Source organism: Gymnoscopelus braueri (assembly GCF_963280865.1).
Source record: "Gymnoscopelus braueri genome assembly, chromosome: 9".
Classification (NCBI taxonomy): domain Eukaryota; kingdom Metazoa; phylum Chordata; class Actinopteri; order Myctophiformes; family Myctophidae; genus Gymnoscopelus; species Gymnoscopelus braueri.
Genome location: NC_137610.1, coordinates 33,304,372 through 33,324,847, shown reverse-complemented (window position 1 = coordinate 33,324,847; position 20,476 = coordinate 33,304,372). Strand labels below are relative to the sequence as shown.

The 20,476-nt window shown below is 40.7% G+C and overlaps 1 protein-coding gene across 1 annotated transcript in view; it reads right to left on the bottom strand.

The window, feature by feature from the left end:
- Positions 1-20,476, bottom strand: part of kitlga (kit ligand a) — a 41,183-nt gene that overhangs the window by 5,559 nt on the left and 15,148 nt on the right. Inside the window, exons 2-4 of the mRNA XM_080437453.1 lie at positions 2,539-2,649; positions 715-771; positions 245-397 (exon numbers count right to left, since the gene is read on the bottom strand). Coding sequence (XP_080293579.1) covers positions 245-397; positions 715-771; positions 2,539-2,649 — 321 coding nt within the window. The remainder of the gene's footprint in view (positions 1-244; positions 398-714; positions 772-2,538; positions 2,650-20,476) is intronic.

Here is a 20,476-nt window from a genome sequence, read left to right as displayed (position 1 = left end):
AAGAGGTGTCCAACTTAAGAAACAAAGAATGTGAAGATGGGATGTTTATTCAGTCACAACATACAGTAGATGCAGATAAAATCTGTATCTAAAGCATATTCGTTCAACATTGTTCATTCAACTTGTTCAATCTTTGAGCATGCATGCTATTTTTACATCAACAATGTGCATATACTGTAGTCTACTGAAGGCCTACAGCACATCAGTGCAACTAAAAGACAATCCATATTAAAAGTCAACATACCACAGACCCCATGTAGAGACGCATTTCTTGCAACATTTGGATGAAAATGCTAATATCTTTTCTGTTAGATGAAATGTTCCCAAACTTATGCGCTAAATCTTTTAAACTTTCCTCCAAGTAGAAAACATTTAACTTGACCCAACACATTCCACCCTGCAAGGGAAAGAGATAAAAATCAAACGAGGAAAATTATACTCATTTTACACTGTGAAGTAGGACAGAAACGATACCTTTAAATTAATTAATCAATTTAATGATGTAGGCCTACAGTATATGAAAACGTGTGTGTTTGAATGCTGGATAAACATATTAAACTGTTTCAGCTGTTAGTTTGGTTTCAGAAACATATGATGAGCATTTACCGTTATTTTATACTTTATTTTACCATCATTTTATTGTTTAGATAATTGATTAATGGATTAATTCACTAATAATTAAATCATTAACATAATCTAATGTAACCAACTCACCTCTTCTTTAGGAACGTAATGCACAGGAATCTTATAATCTTTAGGAATGTTTTGTCTCTGTAAAATAAAAAAGAATATACAATTAATTTAAGATTCATTGGAAAGGCAAGGCAAGGCATGTTTTATTTGTATAGCACATTTCAACAACCGGGCAATTCTAAATACTTTACACAGAACATTAAAGCAGCACTATGTAGTTTGGGGTATCATTGGCCACTTTGGAGACAAATAACATGGCAGTCAACGTCTTTGACTTCATTACCCAAGAGTCTCTACAAGCATGTCTGGTGCGGACGCGCTGTGATTGGCCAGTCTTTGCGTTGACTGGCAGTTCTGCCTTGGTGCCTTGGCAAATGTCTATACATAGTAATATACAGTCAAGCCCCTAGCAGGGACCCCCCTGAGTCTATACATTTATGGAATAATGATTGTTATTGCTTAAACATGTAACTTTATCATTTTGTGGGACATAATATGTTTTTTAAAAGTTACATAGTGCTGCTTTAAGAGCATTAAGAAAAAGTGCTAAAGAAACACATTATAAAAGAACATTTGAATACAATTGAGTATTAAAGAGTTAAGAGAACAGAAAACAAGAATAAGTTCAAATAAAAACATTACATAATTATACAAATATGAGAATAAAGCTACAGTGCAGGACAAGAACTGTGTCAAAAACGTAAATAAAATTCAGCTGCAAATAGAAAAGTCTTCAGGTTTGATTTAAACAAACTGTAGCAGACCTGTAGTTTTGGGTCCGTAATTTGTTCCAGGTATGTGGAGCATAACAATTCATCTCTGCTTCTACTAGTTTAGTTTTTAGTTTTTCTCTGGGGACAGAAAGCAGATCTGTCCTACAGTAGACGATCTGGGAGGTCTGGATGGTTTGTAAAATACATCAGAAGTTCAGAAATGTATAATTTCTGTAGTGGATTAGTGTGTCATTTGATAATGAAGATGGGTGGTGGCAGTTTTTCTTTTCAAAGAGTAGCAATTACAACACTGCGTTATGGTTGCCATTTTATGCATCGTAACTTGTTAATCTTTACGGTTATTGAATTCAGTCACAATGAAATGGCCATCATTGACCTGGTTCACACTGGATAAGGACAACAGCTAAAAAAGACATGGCTACTATCTACATTTTTGGGGGTCTTTAGGTCAGTAGGTCAAGTTTAAGACAGTGACTGGTCTCTTGAGGTTGCAAACAGCAGCTCAAAGACTTCCCGTGAATGTCAAAAAACAAGACTTTACAGCCTTTCTCCGAAGGATAACCAAGGGGTCTCAATGGAAAATACTGTTTGTTACCCAATGGGGAAACACTAACACTAAACAGTGTTTATGGGGTTCAGGTAGTGCCTCTCAACGGGGGCGTCACTAGCGTGATGCAGACAACGCAGTTGCGTTGGGGCCCAGAGTCATTTGGGGTCATTTAGGTTGGTAAAATAAAACTAGAAACAAAATGTCTAAGAAAAGTGTGCCTGCAGCTGGCTGTAGTTTCACTACAAAGTACCACCAATCCACTCCAAATGGCCTGAAACATGCTAACTGAGGGGGGGGGGGGGGGTTGAGGGCCCACTGTGAACACCCGCGTCGGTTTCACGCCGCTGCCTCTCAACAAGCTTAGAGGAAAACAATAGATGGATAGACATACAGAAACATAGATAGATGGATAGATTGACAGGTGGATGATGAAACAAACAAAAATAATACATGTTCTGATAGAAACTGACAGTATGCATGATAGTATGTCATACCAGAGATAAGAAATCGTCTTAAATTAGTTCAACTCAAACCTACAGTGGTTTGTAGTATAAGGCTTACCAAAACCGAGAGTCTTGAGATGTCATCTGTCACAGGGTTGACGACAAATTCACTGGAATGGACTCCAAGCGTGATGAACAGCAGCAAATGGACACAGACGCGTATCCAAATCTGGAAATTAGAGGGACACCAGATGTTCAGATAAATACAATATAGTGAAAATCTCAACTGTGCACGTTTCTGGGAGGGGGAATACGGTACATCTCCATCTAGGGGGGTAGGGTATAGCCTTACGGATGAGGGTTAAGGGGCAGATTTTAAAGGTGATATTTGAAAAGACCAAAGGGGCGTATACTGTACTGTACACCTCAAAAACAAAGAGAAACGAGAGCATGTGACATATTACTCCTGGCTACATTGACCTTTGAATTTCATAATGAGCCAGTGTGCAACCTGACATCCTCAAATTAAGCTTGTCTGGCTGTTCTAAAATCTAGACTCAAAGTGGCCGTGACATTGCCATCAGGGCCGCCAGGCTTTAAAAATGACCCTTCATCATCAGGGCAGCAGAGGCAGGGTCATCTTTGAGGTCAGTCCTGAAAACTATTACTACTATTCTGATACAAATGTTTTCACTCTAATTGTGTTTTATCTCACTTTCAATCTTTCTGATTTTATTATGTAAGCATTTAGTATTTGGTATTCCTTTCCTTGACAAGACACATGCTTTTCATTTTCCAATGATTACACGCAATAAAATCCGGAGTGTTAGTTTAAACGCAAGATATTTATCCTATCCCTGTGTGTCCCGAGCGCGTGCACTTTGACGCAAAAGCTCTGGACACTGTGGAAAAGCTTTGAGAAGTGTTATGTCAGATTCTCAAATGTCCCCCAATAGGGCAATATGATTCATGTTAAAACTGACATTCTGGATGTTGCTGTGCAGACTGACACTAAAACTGCTTTTATTGATAGTCCACTGCTCAAAGTGGCATCAAAAGCCCTGAGAATCCTCAACCACATGAACCCTAAAGGTCCTTACACACCGGCGAATATGCGAATATACGCAAAATTCGGACTCGTTCCGAATAATTAAAAGACGCTTTTTCGCGAAACTGATGTGGACGCTTGCATTGACTTTATAAGGTTTTAAAAAAAAACGTATTTATTCGCATGAAGAATTCGCCCCGGTGTGTAAGGACCTTAAGGGTCGTTACAGACGGGGAACGGTGGACACGGGCGTTACCGCTCGGATCAGCGGGGGCCGCGATCAGTGCTGTTTTGTCCTCCTGCGCGTAGCGGGGGGAAAAAAAGCCCACCGCAATCCAGCTCTTGCCGCCCGTGCGTGTGTGCACAAACGAGCACGAGCACCAGAATTTCACGGGACCACGCTCGCTCACCTCACCGCCCCTCAACTTCTCCGCGAGTCCCAAATAATCGCCTGCCTCTCATTGAAAATTAATTACATAGGCGCGTCGGACACTCCCCGTCTGAAATGACCCTAATAGATGAACCACATGAACCATAATATGCGAACATTAGAAATATTAGGTGAATATTTGGCGAAAATACGCAAACAGTCAGTGAAAATAGCCGATATACAAGCTCACAATGCGACATGGTGTTGTGAGCTTGTAGATTGGTTATTTCCGCTATGTGGCGTAAAACTAAGTATATAGGGTTCAAGTGGCTGCGGTCTTCTAATTTCAGCCAGTGTGTATACGTGTCTGTTGCAATCGAGTTGGTTGCCCTTCTCTCCAGTAGGCAGCCGTACCCCTGTCTGTTGTATTCAAGTCTGAGCATGTTATGCAACTGCGCCTCCTCTCAGTGGAGGATTAGCGGCATCCTAGATCCCCACTCAAACACAACATAACAATACTGAGAGTAAACCGCCAACGTAATGAACTGAAGAACAGCTCAAGAGTGGATTAAGGGTGGCAGGGAGAAAAACACTGTAGACAAGGCTGTCTGGAAGAGCTGGCAACCCAGTGCAGTTATCAGACTATATTCAGAAGGGGTTTGCTGGACAGTGGACACACAGGATCAATGTGTTGTTTCTTAGTCATGCAATAAGCACAACATCACATACAGTATACTTGGGTTACTGCCACAGACAACTACACAGCCCTACCCTACTGTTCGCCATAGAACAGCTTCACAGAAACAGTTGCAGGGTTAATTGCCTTGCTCAAGGGCATAACCCTGGGGGTCATGGGGAAGAGAGTTACATGTTCACTCCGTGCACCTAGGTCTACCCAAGTTTTGAGGCTTCAACTTGGCAACCTTCCAGTCACCATAATGTCTCTTAACACCTAGTCTAGACCATAAGACCTAATTTAATAATACAATATTCTATCAAAGTTGTTCTTTGTCCGCAATCGTGTTGGGACATCCACCCACTCGCCATCCCGACTCACCAGTTTACAGACACTGCTCGAGGCATTTACATGTTTCAGTGCAACACATCATTCATTCCTGGTATCACTTTCACCACAGGAAGAGAAGAGGACAATAATAATAATATCAGAAGCAGGATACTGCGTCGATCAAAGTAAAACCGGAGGGCATAATTCAATTATGTGTCCCTTCTTCAGCTTATGAAAACAAATCAAACGTTCAACCACTTGAACCCTAGAATCCCATTAATAATAGATACTGCGTCGATCAAAGTAAAACCGGAGGGCATAATTCAATTATGTGTCCCTTCTTCAGCTTATGAAAACAAATCAAACGTTCAACCACTTGAACCCTAGAATCCCATTAATAATAGGTGAAAATAAACATAAACATTTCCCAAAATAGACAAACATTTGGCCAAAATTGGTGAACATTCAGGGGAAAATTGCCGATCTACAAGCTCACAACACATCCCAAAGCGATGCGTTGTAAGCTTGTAGATTAGCAAAGTTTGTTATTGACGTACACCGAAGTATTCAGGGTTTAAGTGGTTAATTGATAATAAGACATAATAAGACCCATTGAAATGAATAGGAAGGGAACATATGTCACTATGGAAGTATTAATAGAATTTTAGGAAAATGTTACTTCACTCAGCTACTGTATACTGTAGATGCGATTCCACATTTAAAAACTATTAATTCATGGTCTAATTTAAATGAGCTTCCATGATGAGTTTAATGTTTGTGTCAGCAGCCTTTTTATCACAATACTAATCGCTTCATTATGTCAGTGTCTGGCACTGTATCCAAATAGTGGTCTGTTGATACACATTGCTGGATATTGCATGAGCATGGCTGTGCTGCCATGTTCTGACCTGTCCACTTCGGTTCACTACTCCACTGGAAGTATGAAAAGTTAACTGGAATTGTATTATGGATGGACATGGGGTTGGTTGTAACATAGGCCATAGGCTATGTGTGTTCCCTCAACCCTGTGGAATTTGACAACTTTTAAATAACTATCTTTGCTTACCTCAATTGCGATGTCATTTGTTTTTCATTTGAACTTGCATCTAGGCTCTAGCAGTATATGCCCCCAGTTTTCTCTGGGGTGTATTCGAGGTAGTCCACTGTCCACCAAGTAATGTTTATGACCATGTTCACTTCTCATTTTCCCTGACTAAGGTTACAGTAACAACAACTATAGTGACCCAGTGACCTTTGGCATGTTGCTCAGGAAAACAGCAAGGCTCCTGGGGGATTGAGGCAGGCACACTTAAACAATCAAATTAATCTTGGTGTCAAGCTATTTAGTATATTTGCAGTTTCCCCGCTTGAAAGGGATGGTACAGTCCATAGGAGGTTTTAACCGGGTTTCACTCGTACAATGACCACAATTTGTTTTCTTTTTAGTTCTTCTTTACTTTAGTTTTTGTTGTTGCAGTACAGCTTATGTAGGTAGTAAGGTATAGTTGCAAGGTGAAAAACCGTAAATGAAAAATTATAAATAATTACTGTAAATACAATGCACATGAAATAATAAATGCAAAAATACATGCTTTACATATATTTTTGAACATTGTTTTTACTTTCTTAGTGTCTTTTTATGAATTAGGTTTTTAACATGCAGTCTCATATGAAATGCAAATATAATAGACTGAATTTTAGCAGCATTCCAACTGTTTTTATCAATCTGTATATCTCAATAAACAAATCACATTAGTTTCTAAATCAACAATCATGTTGCTTTAGCTTGAGGACATCAAACAAACAAATGACAATGAGCTAGAACGCACGTTCTACCGTGCGCCACAAATGGCAAGTTTTATGACTCTTAAACAAACAAACAGTTGTCTCTCACCGGCTGCCTCCAGCTTTTTATGGCTGCACCAGTGTAGCCCTGAAACATGACTGTCATACCATGACAGTCATGGACCCACTTGTTCCTGGTTTTAGATTTTTTCACATTTACAACTCTCACATGTACATAAACGTTCAGATTTCAAATATAAAGTGCTTATCCCCGAGCAACGGATGTAACAAGTTGAGCAGGACCGCGATAAGTACCTGTATCTCCCTTATTGTTCAATAAAAAGCATTTTAATCCGATCGGCGGCCATTTTTTTTAGATTTGAATTAAAAATGTGCTTTAAAATATATATATATATATATTAAAAAATGTGCACACATTTTCACGATTAAAATAAAATAGCAGATCTACAATGTATATCTGCTATATTTGAATAGCCAAAGCTAAATGGTTAAAATGATTGTGACGCTATGTTAACTAATTTAGCTGGGGACCCCCTTGTACCCCCCCAAGGACCACTGGTGGTCCCCGGACCACTGGTTTTGAACCATTTACAGGCTTCTTTCAGGTGCGGTGCTTTAACGTGCAGCGACGCTGATTAGTCACAGGGAATCATTTCAGACATCTGCCACTCTGTCAATCAGCCGACTTTTTAACCCTCTGATCTCCTGTGAGGATTTTCAAAGTTGACTTCACACTTTATTGTGCGGTTGCTGCTCACGTACAATATCCAGTTCAAAGTACACCGTTTAATGTATAGTATTTAGGAGACAGGATGAAAGGCAGCCTCATTCCTAACTTGGTCTGTCTCTGGGGACAAGATTTTACTATCTGCTTCCCACAAAGTTCTAACTAGTAACCTTGTTATGTGAAACTCTGCTTTCCTGTTTTTTTTAGTTTACAACTCTAGAAAGGGGTTTTATTTAAGTTTCACTTAACACAAGCTCCAGAACCAATGAACTCTTGGGTAAAAGGATGACCTAGAATCATGCCATGAAATTATAAAACAATGGACCTTGCAGAGGGAGTAGGATGTTGCTATGTTGAAAAAAATACGCAAATGCTTTTAATGTCATTGGAGATTAGAGTGCCAACCCTCGCAGACTGTCTGGGAAAATCCAAGGCATCCCATGTCTCATTAGCCACATGACGTTTTTGGCCAAATTAGATAAATGAAATAAATATCTATTTGGACTGAGCAAAATCTATTTTAGTGTGTCTCCAGTTAACTTGAAACATCGTCTCGTCATCGTCTCGTCAGTCACTGGCTGGTGTTGTTGATACCACTGTTTCTAGACACAAACACTATGCGTTCATGAAACTTTAATTATGAAGCACATCATCTGTGCACAGTTTTCCTGGTTGATATTTGTAAGTAAGACTCAGGGAAAAGATGTGATGTGAAAAAATTGTACACTTATACTGTACGCTGATACAGTACAGTCATAATTATTGCACACTCTTAAAGGGCAAGACCACTTTGGTAGAGGTTTGGGTTGTGTGGTTACCTTGCCAATGATGTAAATCCAAAGGTGGACAAGAAATAAAAAATAATTGGTCCATTGGTTAGAAATTGATCATTAAAAATATGCTCCTCATTGACTTACAAGTCTTACATTGTACGGTAAAACAGCTCTCTAAAGTCACTCTTTTAGCACATAAACGAACGCAAGCAAAGCTGATTCAGACACAAATAGATTAGAACATCACCATACCCAGTACTGTTTTTTTTTTTAATAACATTTCCTGCTGATTTCACTGTTTGAAGATCCGGATCCACGGATCCAGTCCGGGTTTTCTTCTTAATAAAAATGGCAAAATGAACAGGAAGTTAACATTCTTATAAAATAAAATAAACAGTACTGGGTTTTGTGATGTTCCGTATTGTCTGAATCAACTTTGCTTGCGTTCGTTTATGTGCTTAAGTGACTTTGAGAGCTGTTTCAGCGTACAATGTAAGTCAATGAGGAGCATATTTTGAATTAACAATTTCTAATCAATGGAGCAATTATTTTTGATTTCTTGTTCACCTTTGGAGTTACACCATGGCAAGGTAACTACACAACCCAAACCTCTACCAAAGTGGTCTTGCCCTTTAAGGCCAGTCCACAGACTCCACACCAATTCAACTCCTTGCAACTACTTGCAACCATTATCTCCAAATGGCAGCGCTCTGCAACTGGTCAGTCCACACCGCTGCAACGGTCTCTAAAACGGTTTTGTTGCAAGGAGTTGCGTTGGTGTGGACTGGCCTTTACTGCACTCTCATATAGTATGCAGGGGCAGCAGTGGCTCAGGGGTAGAGTGGCCGGATGGGTTCACAGTTCGATCCCGGGGTCCCCCAGAGTTAGTGTCGAAGTGTCCTTGAGCAAGACGCTGAACCCCTAATTGCTCCCGATGAGCAGGTTGGTGCATTGCATGGTTTCCTCCGCCATCGGTTTGGAATGTGTGTGTGAATGGGTGAATGTAATGCACAATCTATGTGAAGCGCTTTGGATAAAAGCGCTATATAAAAATGCACCATTTAGTATGCTCACACTGCAAACTCATACTGTATCACGATATGTATCACATTATTTGCACATACATACGAAAGGACCGCAATGGAAATAATCCGCTGGCTTTTTTGTGTCTATCCTTTTGATAATGGTGTGACAATGTATGTCATTTTACATATGTTTTATTATCAATAAAGATGCCAAAGTGTGTCAAAGTCAAAGTACTCATACTGTATATTTATACTCCATACCAGGGGTCTTCAACAGGGGTCCGGGATCCCTAGGGGGTCCTCAGAGAGTTACTTCAGGCAGGCCGCCAAATCTTTGTGTGATAGGATCTTTTTTTTTTTTTACATTAACCACTTGAACCCTAGCATCCCTATTCTGAGGAGAACTTTAGCCACAAACAGCAGATATACAAGCTCACAACAGTGTTGTGAGCTTGTAGATCTGCTATTTTCGGCAAAGAGGTTTGGTGTAGAGGGGGGAAAAGAGCAGACCAAGTACAGAGTGAAAGGTTTACTAAGTATTCACGGTTTAAGTGGTTAAATCATGAAAATACACCTCAACATGAATCCAACACAACATGATGAAATCTATGAAAAAGTTTAATCTGCAACACAATATATACCTACACCTGTATAGTGGGGGTCCCTGCTTCCTCTCTCTCTCAGCTAGGGGGTGCTTGGGTTGAAAAACGTTGAAGACCCCTGCTCTATACTCACAATGTACACTCATACTGTACTCATAATGTACACTCATACTGTACACATACTGTATGCTCATACTGTACTCATACTGTCTGCCTACTGTATTCATACTGTATGCTCATACGGTATGCTTATACACCAGCCAGCAAGGTTATACCTGTGTGCCTCCAGTATGCACATTTATGCAGCATGTCTGCCATGCAGCCACGCAAGAATCCACTGTAATAGGAAAATGACTTAACTACCCTTTTGATGTCTGTGGACGCTTCATGCTGAGCGCAGAGCTGCTACATCACTTACTACACAAAATTAAGTGTTTCCATAATGTAAAATACTGATATCTGTCATCATTATATTGATATGGTGTTGAGTGCTACTCTCTCTCTCCTCGTAATTCATGGTCTTCCACGTGACATAGATTGTGACACAAACGGGGTCAAGTGATATCCTCAGCAGGATGCGATGTCGGAGTGATAAACGCCATATGCACTGCTGTTCTTCCCGGGGTCTTTATGAGACAGGTTCACTGCCCCCAGGGGCGCCGTAAGGCGCGCGGGGGGAGACCCTGAATGATTCAGAGGGCCGTGACCTAGACAGGGGCCCTGGAACGCGCCACAGATACCAGGCTAAGATACTTGGCATCGGTTAAGTTCGCCGATGGCAAGAAACCCTTTCTTTCTTGAACGCGTGCCTTCATCCAGTTCCTTGTGCCCATTCTGCCAAACATGTTGGCAATTTTTGAGTATTTTAGTGCACTGTGTAGCATTTCTCTGCTTGTCGGCAGTAAAAACAACTTGCAAAGATTATCGTTCCCATAACCTGAAGTGACGGGTGCATGTTTCTAAAGCCTAGTTTATACTGTAAGAACATCTATGGTACATGGCTCATGGGTCATAACTCTGGGTGATTTATACTCCATACATCGGCTCACTGACAAAGTGTCCATGGTAACGATGTGAGCCACTAGAAATGTCAGGACGTAGCCTACTGTGTGAGCCAAGTGGCTCACAGCCTGTGAGACGTTCCAAATTATATAAATGAACCCAAAAGAAATCTGGCTCACTGGGTCGCCTGACTTACACGGTATAAACTAGAATGGGGCGCTCTGTGGAGCACACACTGTATCTTCGCCAGGTCAGGGGCCTACCCATGGGCTGTGTAAGTCATGGGTCGCAGCCGTCGGGACCAGAGGTTACAGTATGGAGGGGATTTGTGGTGCCACCTACTGTGAGATGCCACCTACTCTGAGAAGACCATGTGATTCCAATTTAGGGTTGATTGGATGTTGTGTTCAGTGGTTATGCTGTTCTTTGCTAAAAATAAGCCCCTCACACACATTTTGAAAGCTAATTAGAAATTACAGGCAAACAGTAGGCCTACATGGAATATCAAAAAGCTGTTTAACGCTCATTTTCACATGACTCCCGAGATCATGTGTATAATTTGGTGAAGATTGATAAAAAGAAATGTTTCTGCAACAAACACTGACATTTGGGGTCAATCGGGCAATGTATTCATGTGTTTTAGCATTTTGTTGTGTATCTCCCTCACACTTTAGAAGACAAGTATAGGCAATAGAATATCAACCCTGTAAGATTCATGTTTATCACCTAATACACACATGCACGCACGCACGCACGCACGCACGCACGCACGCACGCGCACACGCACACGCACACACACACACACACACACACACACACACACACACACACACAACCAGGAGAGACGTGACACTGATCCCATAACCCAGAGGGACAGGCACATAGTAAAAGGCTGTTTGGCTGTTAAACAACTGCGAGGCCATTAGTCGGCTTAATGATTGAGTAGTATAACTTTAGGCTATGTTTATGGTACTTCAAACGCTCAAATCCTGCTCAGTAGACATACAAGTATTTAAGTTAAAATGGTATAAATAAATAAAAATATTATTGAAAATGAGAAAATGCTTGTACTCGGTACTCGGACTACTTAAAAATAAATGACTGGTAGTTGGTCAAGAAAACGTGGTATCGGTGCGCCCCTAACATTTCTTATGTTTCAAATGTTTTTATGATATCCTCAGGGGGGCTGGACCTGGGAGACCAGGTGTCAGGGAGCCGGCCCTGTAACAGGCCAGCAGCAAGAGATTCGCTCCCAGCTAAAAACTAAAATGTCTGGTCAAGCGACAGGAAGGCTGGGGGTCATATCTTCTACCCTGTCTTTGTCAAATCACCCATCGCACTAATGTAGGACAGATGCACGATAGATGTATGAAGTGGGATTTCAATCTTGACTATTGCTGAAACCCTGGATGGTTAATAGCAGACAGTCATAATTTGATTCACTCAGTCATGGATGCTAGGTGGACGGTATGTGATAATTGAAAGTAAACAAATCAAACATGATATATATAATAATATATATAAATAATGCTGCATTTCTTCAACATGAAAATGCTTTAAATTGTGGACCCCTGGAGGATTAGTCAATTGCTATTGTATCAGCTAATGGAGATCCTTATATAAAACTTAATTAATGAACAGAATATATCACTGTTCAACAAGAACGCAATTAAGTGCTGAGCTAATAGAGCTTGAGAATTTTTTTTTAGGTCAAAACAAAAGGACAACATTTGGGTCAAACCAGAAACAGGATCTAAATGTCTCAATAGATGAGCAGGGAGACCAAACATAACCACCCCAATTGTATAAGTTGTATCAACATACTCTACCTTACAGATTGGACAAGATAACATTTTATTTTCTAAAAAAGTTACATAGCTTTAATGCAACTCATCAAAATGCAACATATTACAGCTACACACTTGTACTGTATCTCACTATACAAAGGATCTTGGGAAATGTGCACATTTCACAGTCACAGAATTCATTACAAGTTAATAGTCTTAATCTTGTTTCACCAACGTTCTTAAATTATGCTCTCACACAACTGTGTCGTGCACTGAAAATAGCCGATCTACGTCCATGATGCTTTTTGAGCTTGTAGATCGGCTATTTTCGAGCAGGCGTGGTGTGCAGTGGTGGGGGGCGTATAGTTTGTAATTTTGTATAAGTTGAACATTCAGGAAATAATTTAAGCAGATCTAAAAAATGCAACTTCATTCAAAAATGAAAATGCAAGTGGCTGGCCTAGCTGTCTTCTGCTTCCCCCCAGCAATCATTAATGTTGAACCCCGATTTAAGGAATCAAGGCAGACAACAGAACAGTTTTGCAATGCATTCTATTTTTAGAGGCTTAGCAGTCCAAAGAGGGACACAGCTGTTTCTGTTTAACTAAAGCTCCATTGACCAAATAGAAGACAATGCTGTGTCCATGCATGTCACATCTGCATGGCCACATTCTTCTCATGACCAACTTCAAACCTGTTACACGTATTTAAATATTCATTTCACCATTCAACACTCACACGCACACGCACACGCACACGCACACGCACACACACACACACACACACACACACACACACACACACACACACACACACACGCCATGGGTTTGCACAGGGTTTGTGCAATCTCAGACATTGTAAAACTCACTGTGTAAAACAATTAGTTTCATTGCATGTCCTTTTGCATGTTTTCCTTTGCATTCTTTTGAGTATCAGGTTCAAGAGAGGGAGGGGGGGGGGGGGTGAGTGGGAGGGAGAGAGAGAGGGAGAGTGAAAGTGTGGGGAGGGAGAGAGAGAGAGGGGGAGGGAGTCAGAGGGAGAGAGGAAAGAGAGCACCTATTTCAACCACGCAATAACCCGGCCAATGCTGGGTACAGGAAACTTGGAACACACTGATCCTGTCAGCACAATAACCCCAGCAACATCGTGCAAGCTGATGACATAAGCAGAACACGAGCAGAAAATGTGGCACTTTCGTGACACATTTTCTGCTTGTGTTCTCTATTAAAGAATCAACCATAGTTTAACATAGCATATTCCATTTGAGCACCTTACATTACTATGACTGTATACTACATAGTCAAATCCTCAGTGTTAATTTAGCCCTGACAGTGTACAAATAAGGGTCCATTTGGTTCCATTTTGTACACTCAGAGTTAGATTTGTGTGTATCTGTTCTAGCATGGGTGACCCAGGTGGGAAGAAAACCCCCTCAAACCTGAGCAAAGCTTTACCCAATGAGGTACATAGGGTCAAAATTTATGTTTTTTACTGTAGAGGTAGGCTACTTGCCCAAAACTGGAAAGACACTTTCTCTTACAAAAACCCACTTGTCCATCAGCAAGGTCTCTTGTGCTTGAGCACAACACTGAACTCCCAACTGCTCTCTCATTGGAGGAGGGCATTGGGTACAGTAAATACATCAAATGTTTAGGCTAATAATCTATAGCCTACGTGCATGTCCCTAGACTACTTATGGCACTGGAAATAGGCCTAGGTGGCCTGTCTTTATGAAACCTGGGCTGGGATTTCGTCCCAGCAGTGGCAGAAAGAAGCCTACCTCACGCCTCACTGCTCAGCATCAAAGCAATGGCCTGTCCTTATGGTGTTGCTACTGTACAGGTCATTGGGGTTTAATCTCATGAGGAGTCCTGGAGAGCCACTGACACATGCATGACTGACGTCGTGTTTAGTGTCCTGGACTGAACCCTGCTTTACTGCGTAATGAGGCTCTGTGCACGCACACCAGGCATTAATGGCAATCTGTCATGTTGGTAGGTACCTCTGCAATGATTATATACAGTAGACTACACTACTTTTGTATTTAGTCAAATTTGACACTCTAATACAGGGTTCCCCAATAGGCGGCCCGCGGGCCATTTGCGGCCCACAAGAGGCAAATGTCCGGCCCGCGACGACTCCAGTCACCTTTTTTTTTTTTTTTATAAAATAAATCTGTATTACTGTTCAAGCAGACTAACAAACACATCTGTAATTAAATAGTTGATTCTGGACTTATTTTGATTTTCAGTATGTACAACTGGCTGCTGTTAATCTGTATTACTTTTCAAGCAGACTGTAACAACCAAATATTTTAAGTAAATGGTTGATTCTCAACTTATTTTGTTTCCAGAGTGCATTTTTTTCCTTGTCTGACCCTCAACACAGGATTGAAGAATCCCAGGCCTAAAATAACACAGTGTCAAATTAGCTCGATTAGAGAAAAAAAACGAATAAAAAACAAAAAATTGCCCCTGGCCCTCGGCTTGGTACCCGAGACATAATTTGGCCCATGGGGAAAATGAATTGGGGAACCCTGCTCTAATATAACCGGCTACGGTACAAGCTAATTACTGGGAGTGTTCTTTAATTTCTTTTTTTCTTTGCTGTTGTGTCATGCTATCCAAGACAATGAAAATTACAGCTTAGAAAGAGCTTAAGTTTACCTCTTTCACTGTTAAGGAAAACACAAATCATCCAATCTCTCTTGCACTCCTTAATGAAATATTTGTGACAGGTGCATTGGTGTAGTAGGCACTAGGCACATGCACATCTATACATTCACACACTGACAGCCAAGGAAACCATACAAGGCACCAACCTGCTCATCACGAGCAGTTAGGGTTATCAGTTAAGCAGTGTCTTGCTCAATCAAGGACACTTAGACACTAACCCAGGGGGAGCTGGGGATCGAAACGGGAACCTTCTGATTCCCAAGTGGCTGCTCTACAAATTATATTCATTGATTCATTATTCAGCATGTCAAGACGGTGTGCAAATGTTTTTGATTCCAAGGAAAAAACTGAAGTGAAACCACAACAACCCAATGCAAGATTAACTACCTTTTTTAATATTAATAAATTATTACTATTATGTATTTACTGTATTCTACAGTATATTACTATAAATGTATTAATATTAATTGTACAAGATTATTATATTCACATTTTATGGTCAGAGCCACTACCTCCCATTCTTCAGCACAGAAATGCAGTAATTTCAATGCAAATACAGGTTTTTCAACATGTGTTGGGCAAATGATGGTTATGGGTGTATGTTATACAGTAGCTTAAGATTAGCTTGAGATTCCCTCATAAATAACCGTGGGAGATAATGGCTTATTAAAAGCCACAAGGTTCAAACTTCTCATCCTTTTCTATTCCCACTTAATTGTTGTGCTCTCAGGCTGGAGCTGGTGTAGATGTGACACAGCGCTACTGTAGCAAGCAACTTCCCTTTATACTCTACAGATTAACTTGCGATGAGATGATAATGGGGCTTGCGGTAGCCCAACTCCCTCACAGAACAACTGCCATGATGCCCTAAAGCAATATTGTGGTTGTAGATTGTCTTCCAAGCACCTAGGCGGGACGTTAACTGAACATAATGTCAGGGAGGCTATTTCAGTTAAAAGAGCCTGTGTGCTCAGCAAACCGACTTGGGATAAATACTAGTAGAGTCCAGGATGTAGACAGCTGAAGCATTGTGTAGCGTAGACAGTTTTGGTGTGTAATGCCTTGTCTCGTGCATGATTCAGTTTACCATCCTGTAACGTCTGTAATTCATGTTATTCAAATATTCATATATTCCAATCAACCATGGACTGGTGCCTCTGACCAGTAAGAGGACTGGTTTGTACCAGGTAACTGCACTGAGTGTACAGTATACAATATATCATGACATTATTAATAATGACTTCGGAGACCATTTTCCTATGCAATATATATATATACCTGTGCCAACAATAAGATCCAAAGCACAGGATGTGGATTTTGCCTCTTTATATATCTTCTTCTGGTAGGCTACTTTTGTCATGAGTTTAGCTTGCTTGATGGGTGGCCTTCTCAAGCATTCCTAAAATGAATACTGTGTGCTCTCTTACATACTTTTGTTTTTCATGACTTTAGGTTATGTAATGCTATCAACACATTTTCAAATCAAATTATGGAACACTTTAGAAATGTAGTAAATACAATAATTATAAAACCAGATAGAAAAACATCTTATATAAATGAGGAAGGTGGGAAAATAAACTCGAACGTGTTTCCCACAGAAAGGGGCCAATACATTCATGTTTATTGAATGGAATGCATGACGAGAACCAAACATATCAACAAATAAAGTGAGGACACAGACAGCAACATAAGTTCAGTCAGATGAATGTGGCCAACCTCTCTTCACTGCACTGGATTCTTTCCCTTGTTATTGTCGTCTTTCAACGTATAGTGCAATAGCATGTTGTTATCAGTGATCAATGGGGGTTGAACTTTAAAAGTATTCAAACAAAACAACAATTCTACGCTCAAACAGGTTTTGCGTTGTCTGGCACAAACATGAACCACAACCACAACTGGCAATTCCCTGTAAACACAGGCATACAACCTTGTTTAAAGGGAGCGCCAACTGTAAGTGGAAGTGCAAGTGACTGAGATGACGGTGACACCATGAACCAAAGACGGCAGTAGAGGGAGAAGGTAGCGACCACTTGGTAATTGGAAGGTTCCAGGTTCAATCCCCGGCTCCCCCTTGAGTAAGTGCCAAAGTGTCTGACTTTACTGGTCTGTAACTCTGAGAGTAGATGGAACCAAATGGTTTGTTTGGTTCCTTTTGTACACTCTCAACAACTTAAATTAACACTAAGAATTGTATAGTGTGGGTTGGGGTCCCAAAGATAAAAAAATATTCCATGTGTACACTCTCAGTGTTACAGACCCTTAAGGGTACATTTGGACTCCTGGTGGGCCCCTGACCAGACGTTGAGAAACAGTGTTTTAGCAGGTCACTAAATCCCTAAAGGGATTGTTCACCCCCAAAATGACTTTTTTTCTATCGATTATTCACCCCATGGAGACTTGAATTCATGGATTTTTTAAAATAATTTGATGACCGGCAGCGGTTCCGGTAGGAGACACAAAGAGTCTCCTTTGTGTCTCCTACCCGAACCACTGCCTACCGGTCCGCTGGTCATCAAATTATTGGCTTAGAAATTTGACAAAAAAATATATACATGAATTCAAGGCTCTATGGTGTGACTAATCGATATAATTTTTTATTTATTTTTTGTGTGTGAACTATACCTTAACTGCTCCCAATGCAGGTTGTTGCCTTGCATGGTTTCCTCCACTATCGGTGTGTGAATGGGAGAATATAATGCATATTGTAGTGCTTTGATTAAATGTGCTATAAATGCACCATTTACCATTTTATTAGCCAGATCTGGCATTATACATAGAGATGGCCTATCAAGTCCGTAACTGTAACCTTTATTTTTCCACCAGTAGAAGCACGGAATACAGTAATGGTAGGAAATCCTGTCAGTCCAGACCTGTGTTAACATTTTTCATGTCTTAATTTTGTGCTCTAATTGTTTTGCACATTTACCAGGCATGTGGTGCAAGCACTGCATGCATGAGTTTTGCCCCATTAATTTGCGGATTCTATGAACGTTATCAAACCAAATCAAAATCATGTCATCATCCTGAGCTAACGAGAACACATCTACACTATAATCACATCCTCCACACATTGCGGATTTAACAGGATTCTGGACCAACAAAACCTGCGCAACGCATCATGTGTGCTCTCCAGGGTGGAAAACTTAAAAGCCCTCTCATCCGTCACAGAGGATACATTATGGCTCTCAAATGTCTGCAGAGCCTGCTCTCTGTCACGATGTTGACAATGATTACTCCTGTCTCATTTTGTTTGAGCCGGGGCCACCATTAGTCTAACAGGCCCTCCAGATGCCCAGCCTTGTCGGCCCTCTAGAACCACATAATCTTGTAAAAGAGCAACAGGAGACATTGCACAACATTTGTAGATCACACAGTACCCATTTGTCAGAAGGGACAAAAGTACTCTTCTTTTCTCCCTTAATCTCTTGAGTTTAAAGGATAATACTGGTGTCAGTGGTGGACCGTACTTGAGTACTGTAGGCTACTTAAGTACATTTTTGGAGTATTTGTTTTTTGCAAGCTGATGACTTCCGCTCCGCTACATTTCAAATAGAAATATTGTACTTTTGACTTTTGACTACTTTTGACACTACATTTCTAGGAAAATATATTTCCTCCTATCACAATTTGTATCTTTGAATTCTTGAGTATTTACTACTGTATACTTTGTCCACCACTGCCGGTGGTCTGGCATGTGAACCTTATTGACTACGACTCGACCATTTCCCAAGCATACTTTGGTTTGTTTGGTCTTTGAGGAAGCCAATGTTTTCCATTCAGTTCAGTACGCTATAAAAATCAAATTACAGGGACTTGATACTTGCTTGAGACAGGTAGTCCAACACAGCATATTAACATGGGAGTATTATTCAGTATATGACAGTGTTTTAATTACTTTTGACTTTTGAAAATGTAAACAAACGTAAAACAATTGCAACCTCTAAAAAATAAGCAATTATACAGTATTGAATATTGCAGAACCTATGAGACGAGAGTGGTGTGTTTATACCAGTAGGCCCATGGTCCTTTTAAATAGTTGTTTTGACTGTCCCAAGAAACGTTTCCAGTGTGGCTTTCAGTCACACACCACACATTCTCAGGCCAGGTTAAGACATAGCGGATGCTAGTGCTTGTAGATTGGGCCCAGGCAAAGTTTAGTGCCTTTTTGATATTTGGATGACAAAGGCTGATCTGTATCGAGTGTTCCATAAGCACCTGCAGAATGTTACTTCTGTTACTATCAGGCAAAGTTATCTTGCACGTACTGTAACAATCATGGTTGTTATGTATAGATATGTAATGTTTTTTATTTATTTAAGATATGCATTTTTTATTTTATTAGATAGTATAGTGGAGAATGACAGGAAACAGGGAGAGATAGATGGGAAGTGACAAGCAGCAAAGGTTGTTGGGCTTGGGAATCAAACCCATGACTCACTGTGAGGCCATTAGAGCCGACAGACCGCTCCTGAGAACACAGACCGCTCCTGAGAACACAGACCGCTCGTGAGAACACAGACCGCTCCTGAGCAGAGCAACTGTGGCGGTCGCCTGGCTCCCGAGACCATACCCCCACCCTGAGTCTCGCCCCACCTCGGGCTCCCCAGCAATACACATACATCTCACTTTGTTCAATAAATGCTGTTTAACTTGAGCAGAAGGTGTGGTCTCTTACTACTGAACAACGAGGTATTAGCCTATAGCGTTTAAGGAAGTGGTTAGCATTTCCGTCTTCATCTTGGTGGTGTCTCTGTTCATCATTCCTGGAGTAGAGATTCTGCTTCCAAGGAACAACACAAATTCCTCTTCAACAGATCTACAGTGCCTCTCCCAATTCACAATACACGTAATATCCCTGTGTGTGTGTGTGTGTGTGCGTGTGTGCGTGTGTGTGTGTGTGTGTGTGAGTGAGTGCGCGCGTGTGTGCCTTTCAGTAAACAAAGCAGTAAACACTGCCTCTGAATGTTAATTATGCGTTATACACATAGGATGCATAGCAAGTGCTGCCATTATTTTCTATATAAACAGTATATATATTTTTTCATTTTAAAGGGGGGAAAGAAACGGTAATGTGGCAATCCAAAACAGGAAGTGGGATAGATTTTTACAGCTTAGAAAGCGACCAGTGCCCACTTTATACATATAAAATGTATAAATCAAATTAGCATCTGAAAACATTCTGTCTGCCGCCTTCTGCTCAGGTACACTTATAGAGGGCTTGGGTTTAACAGAATA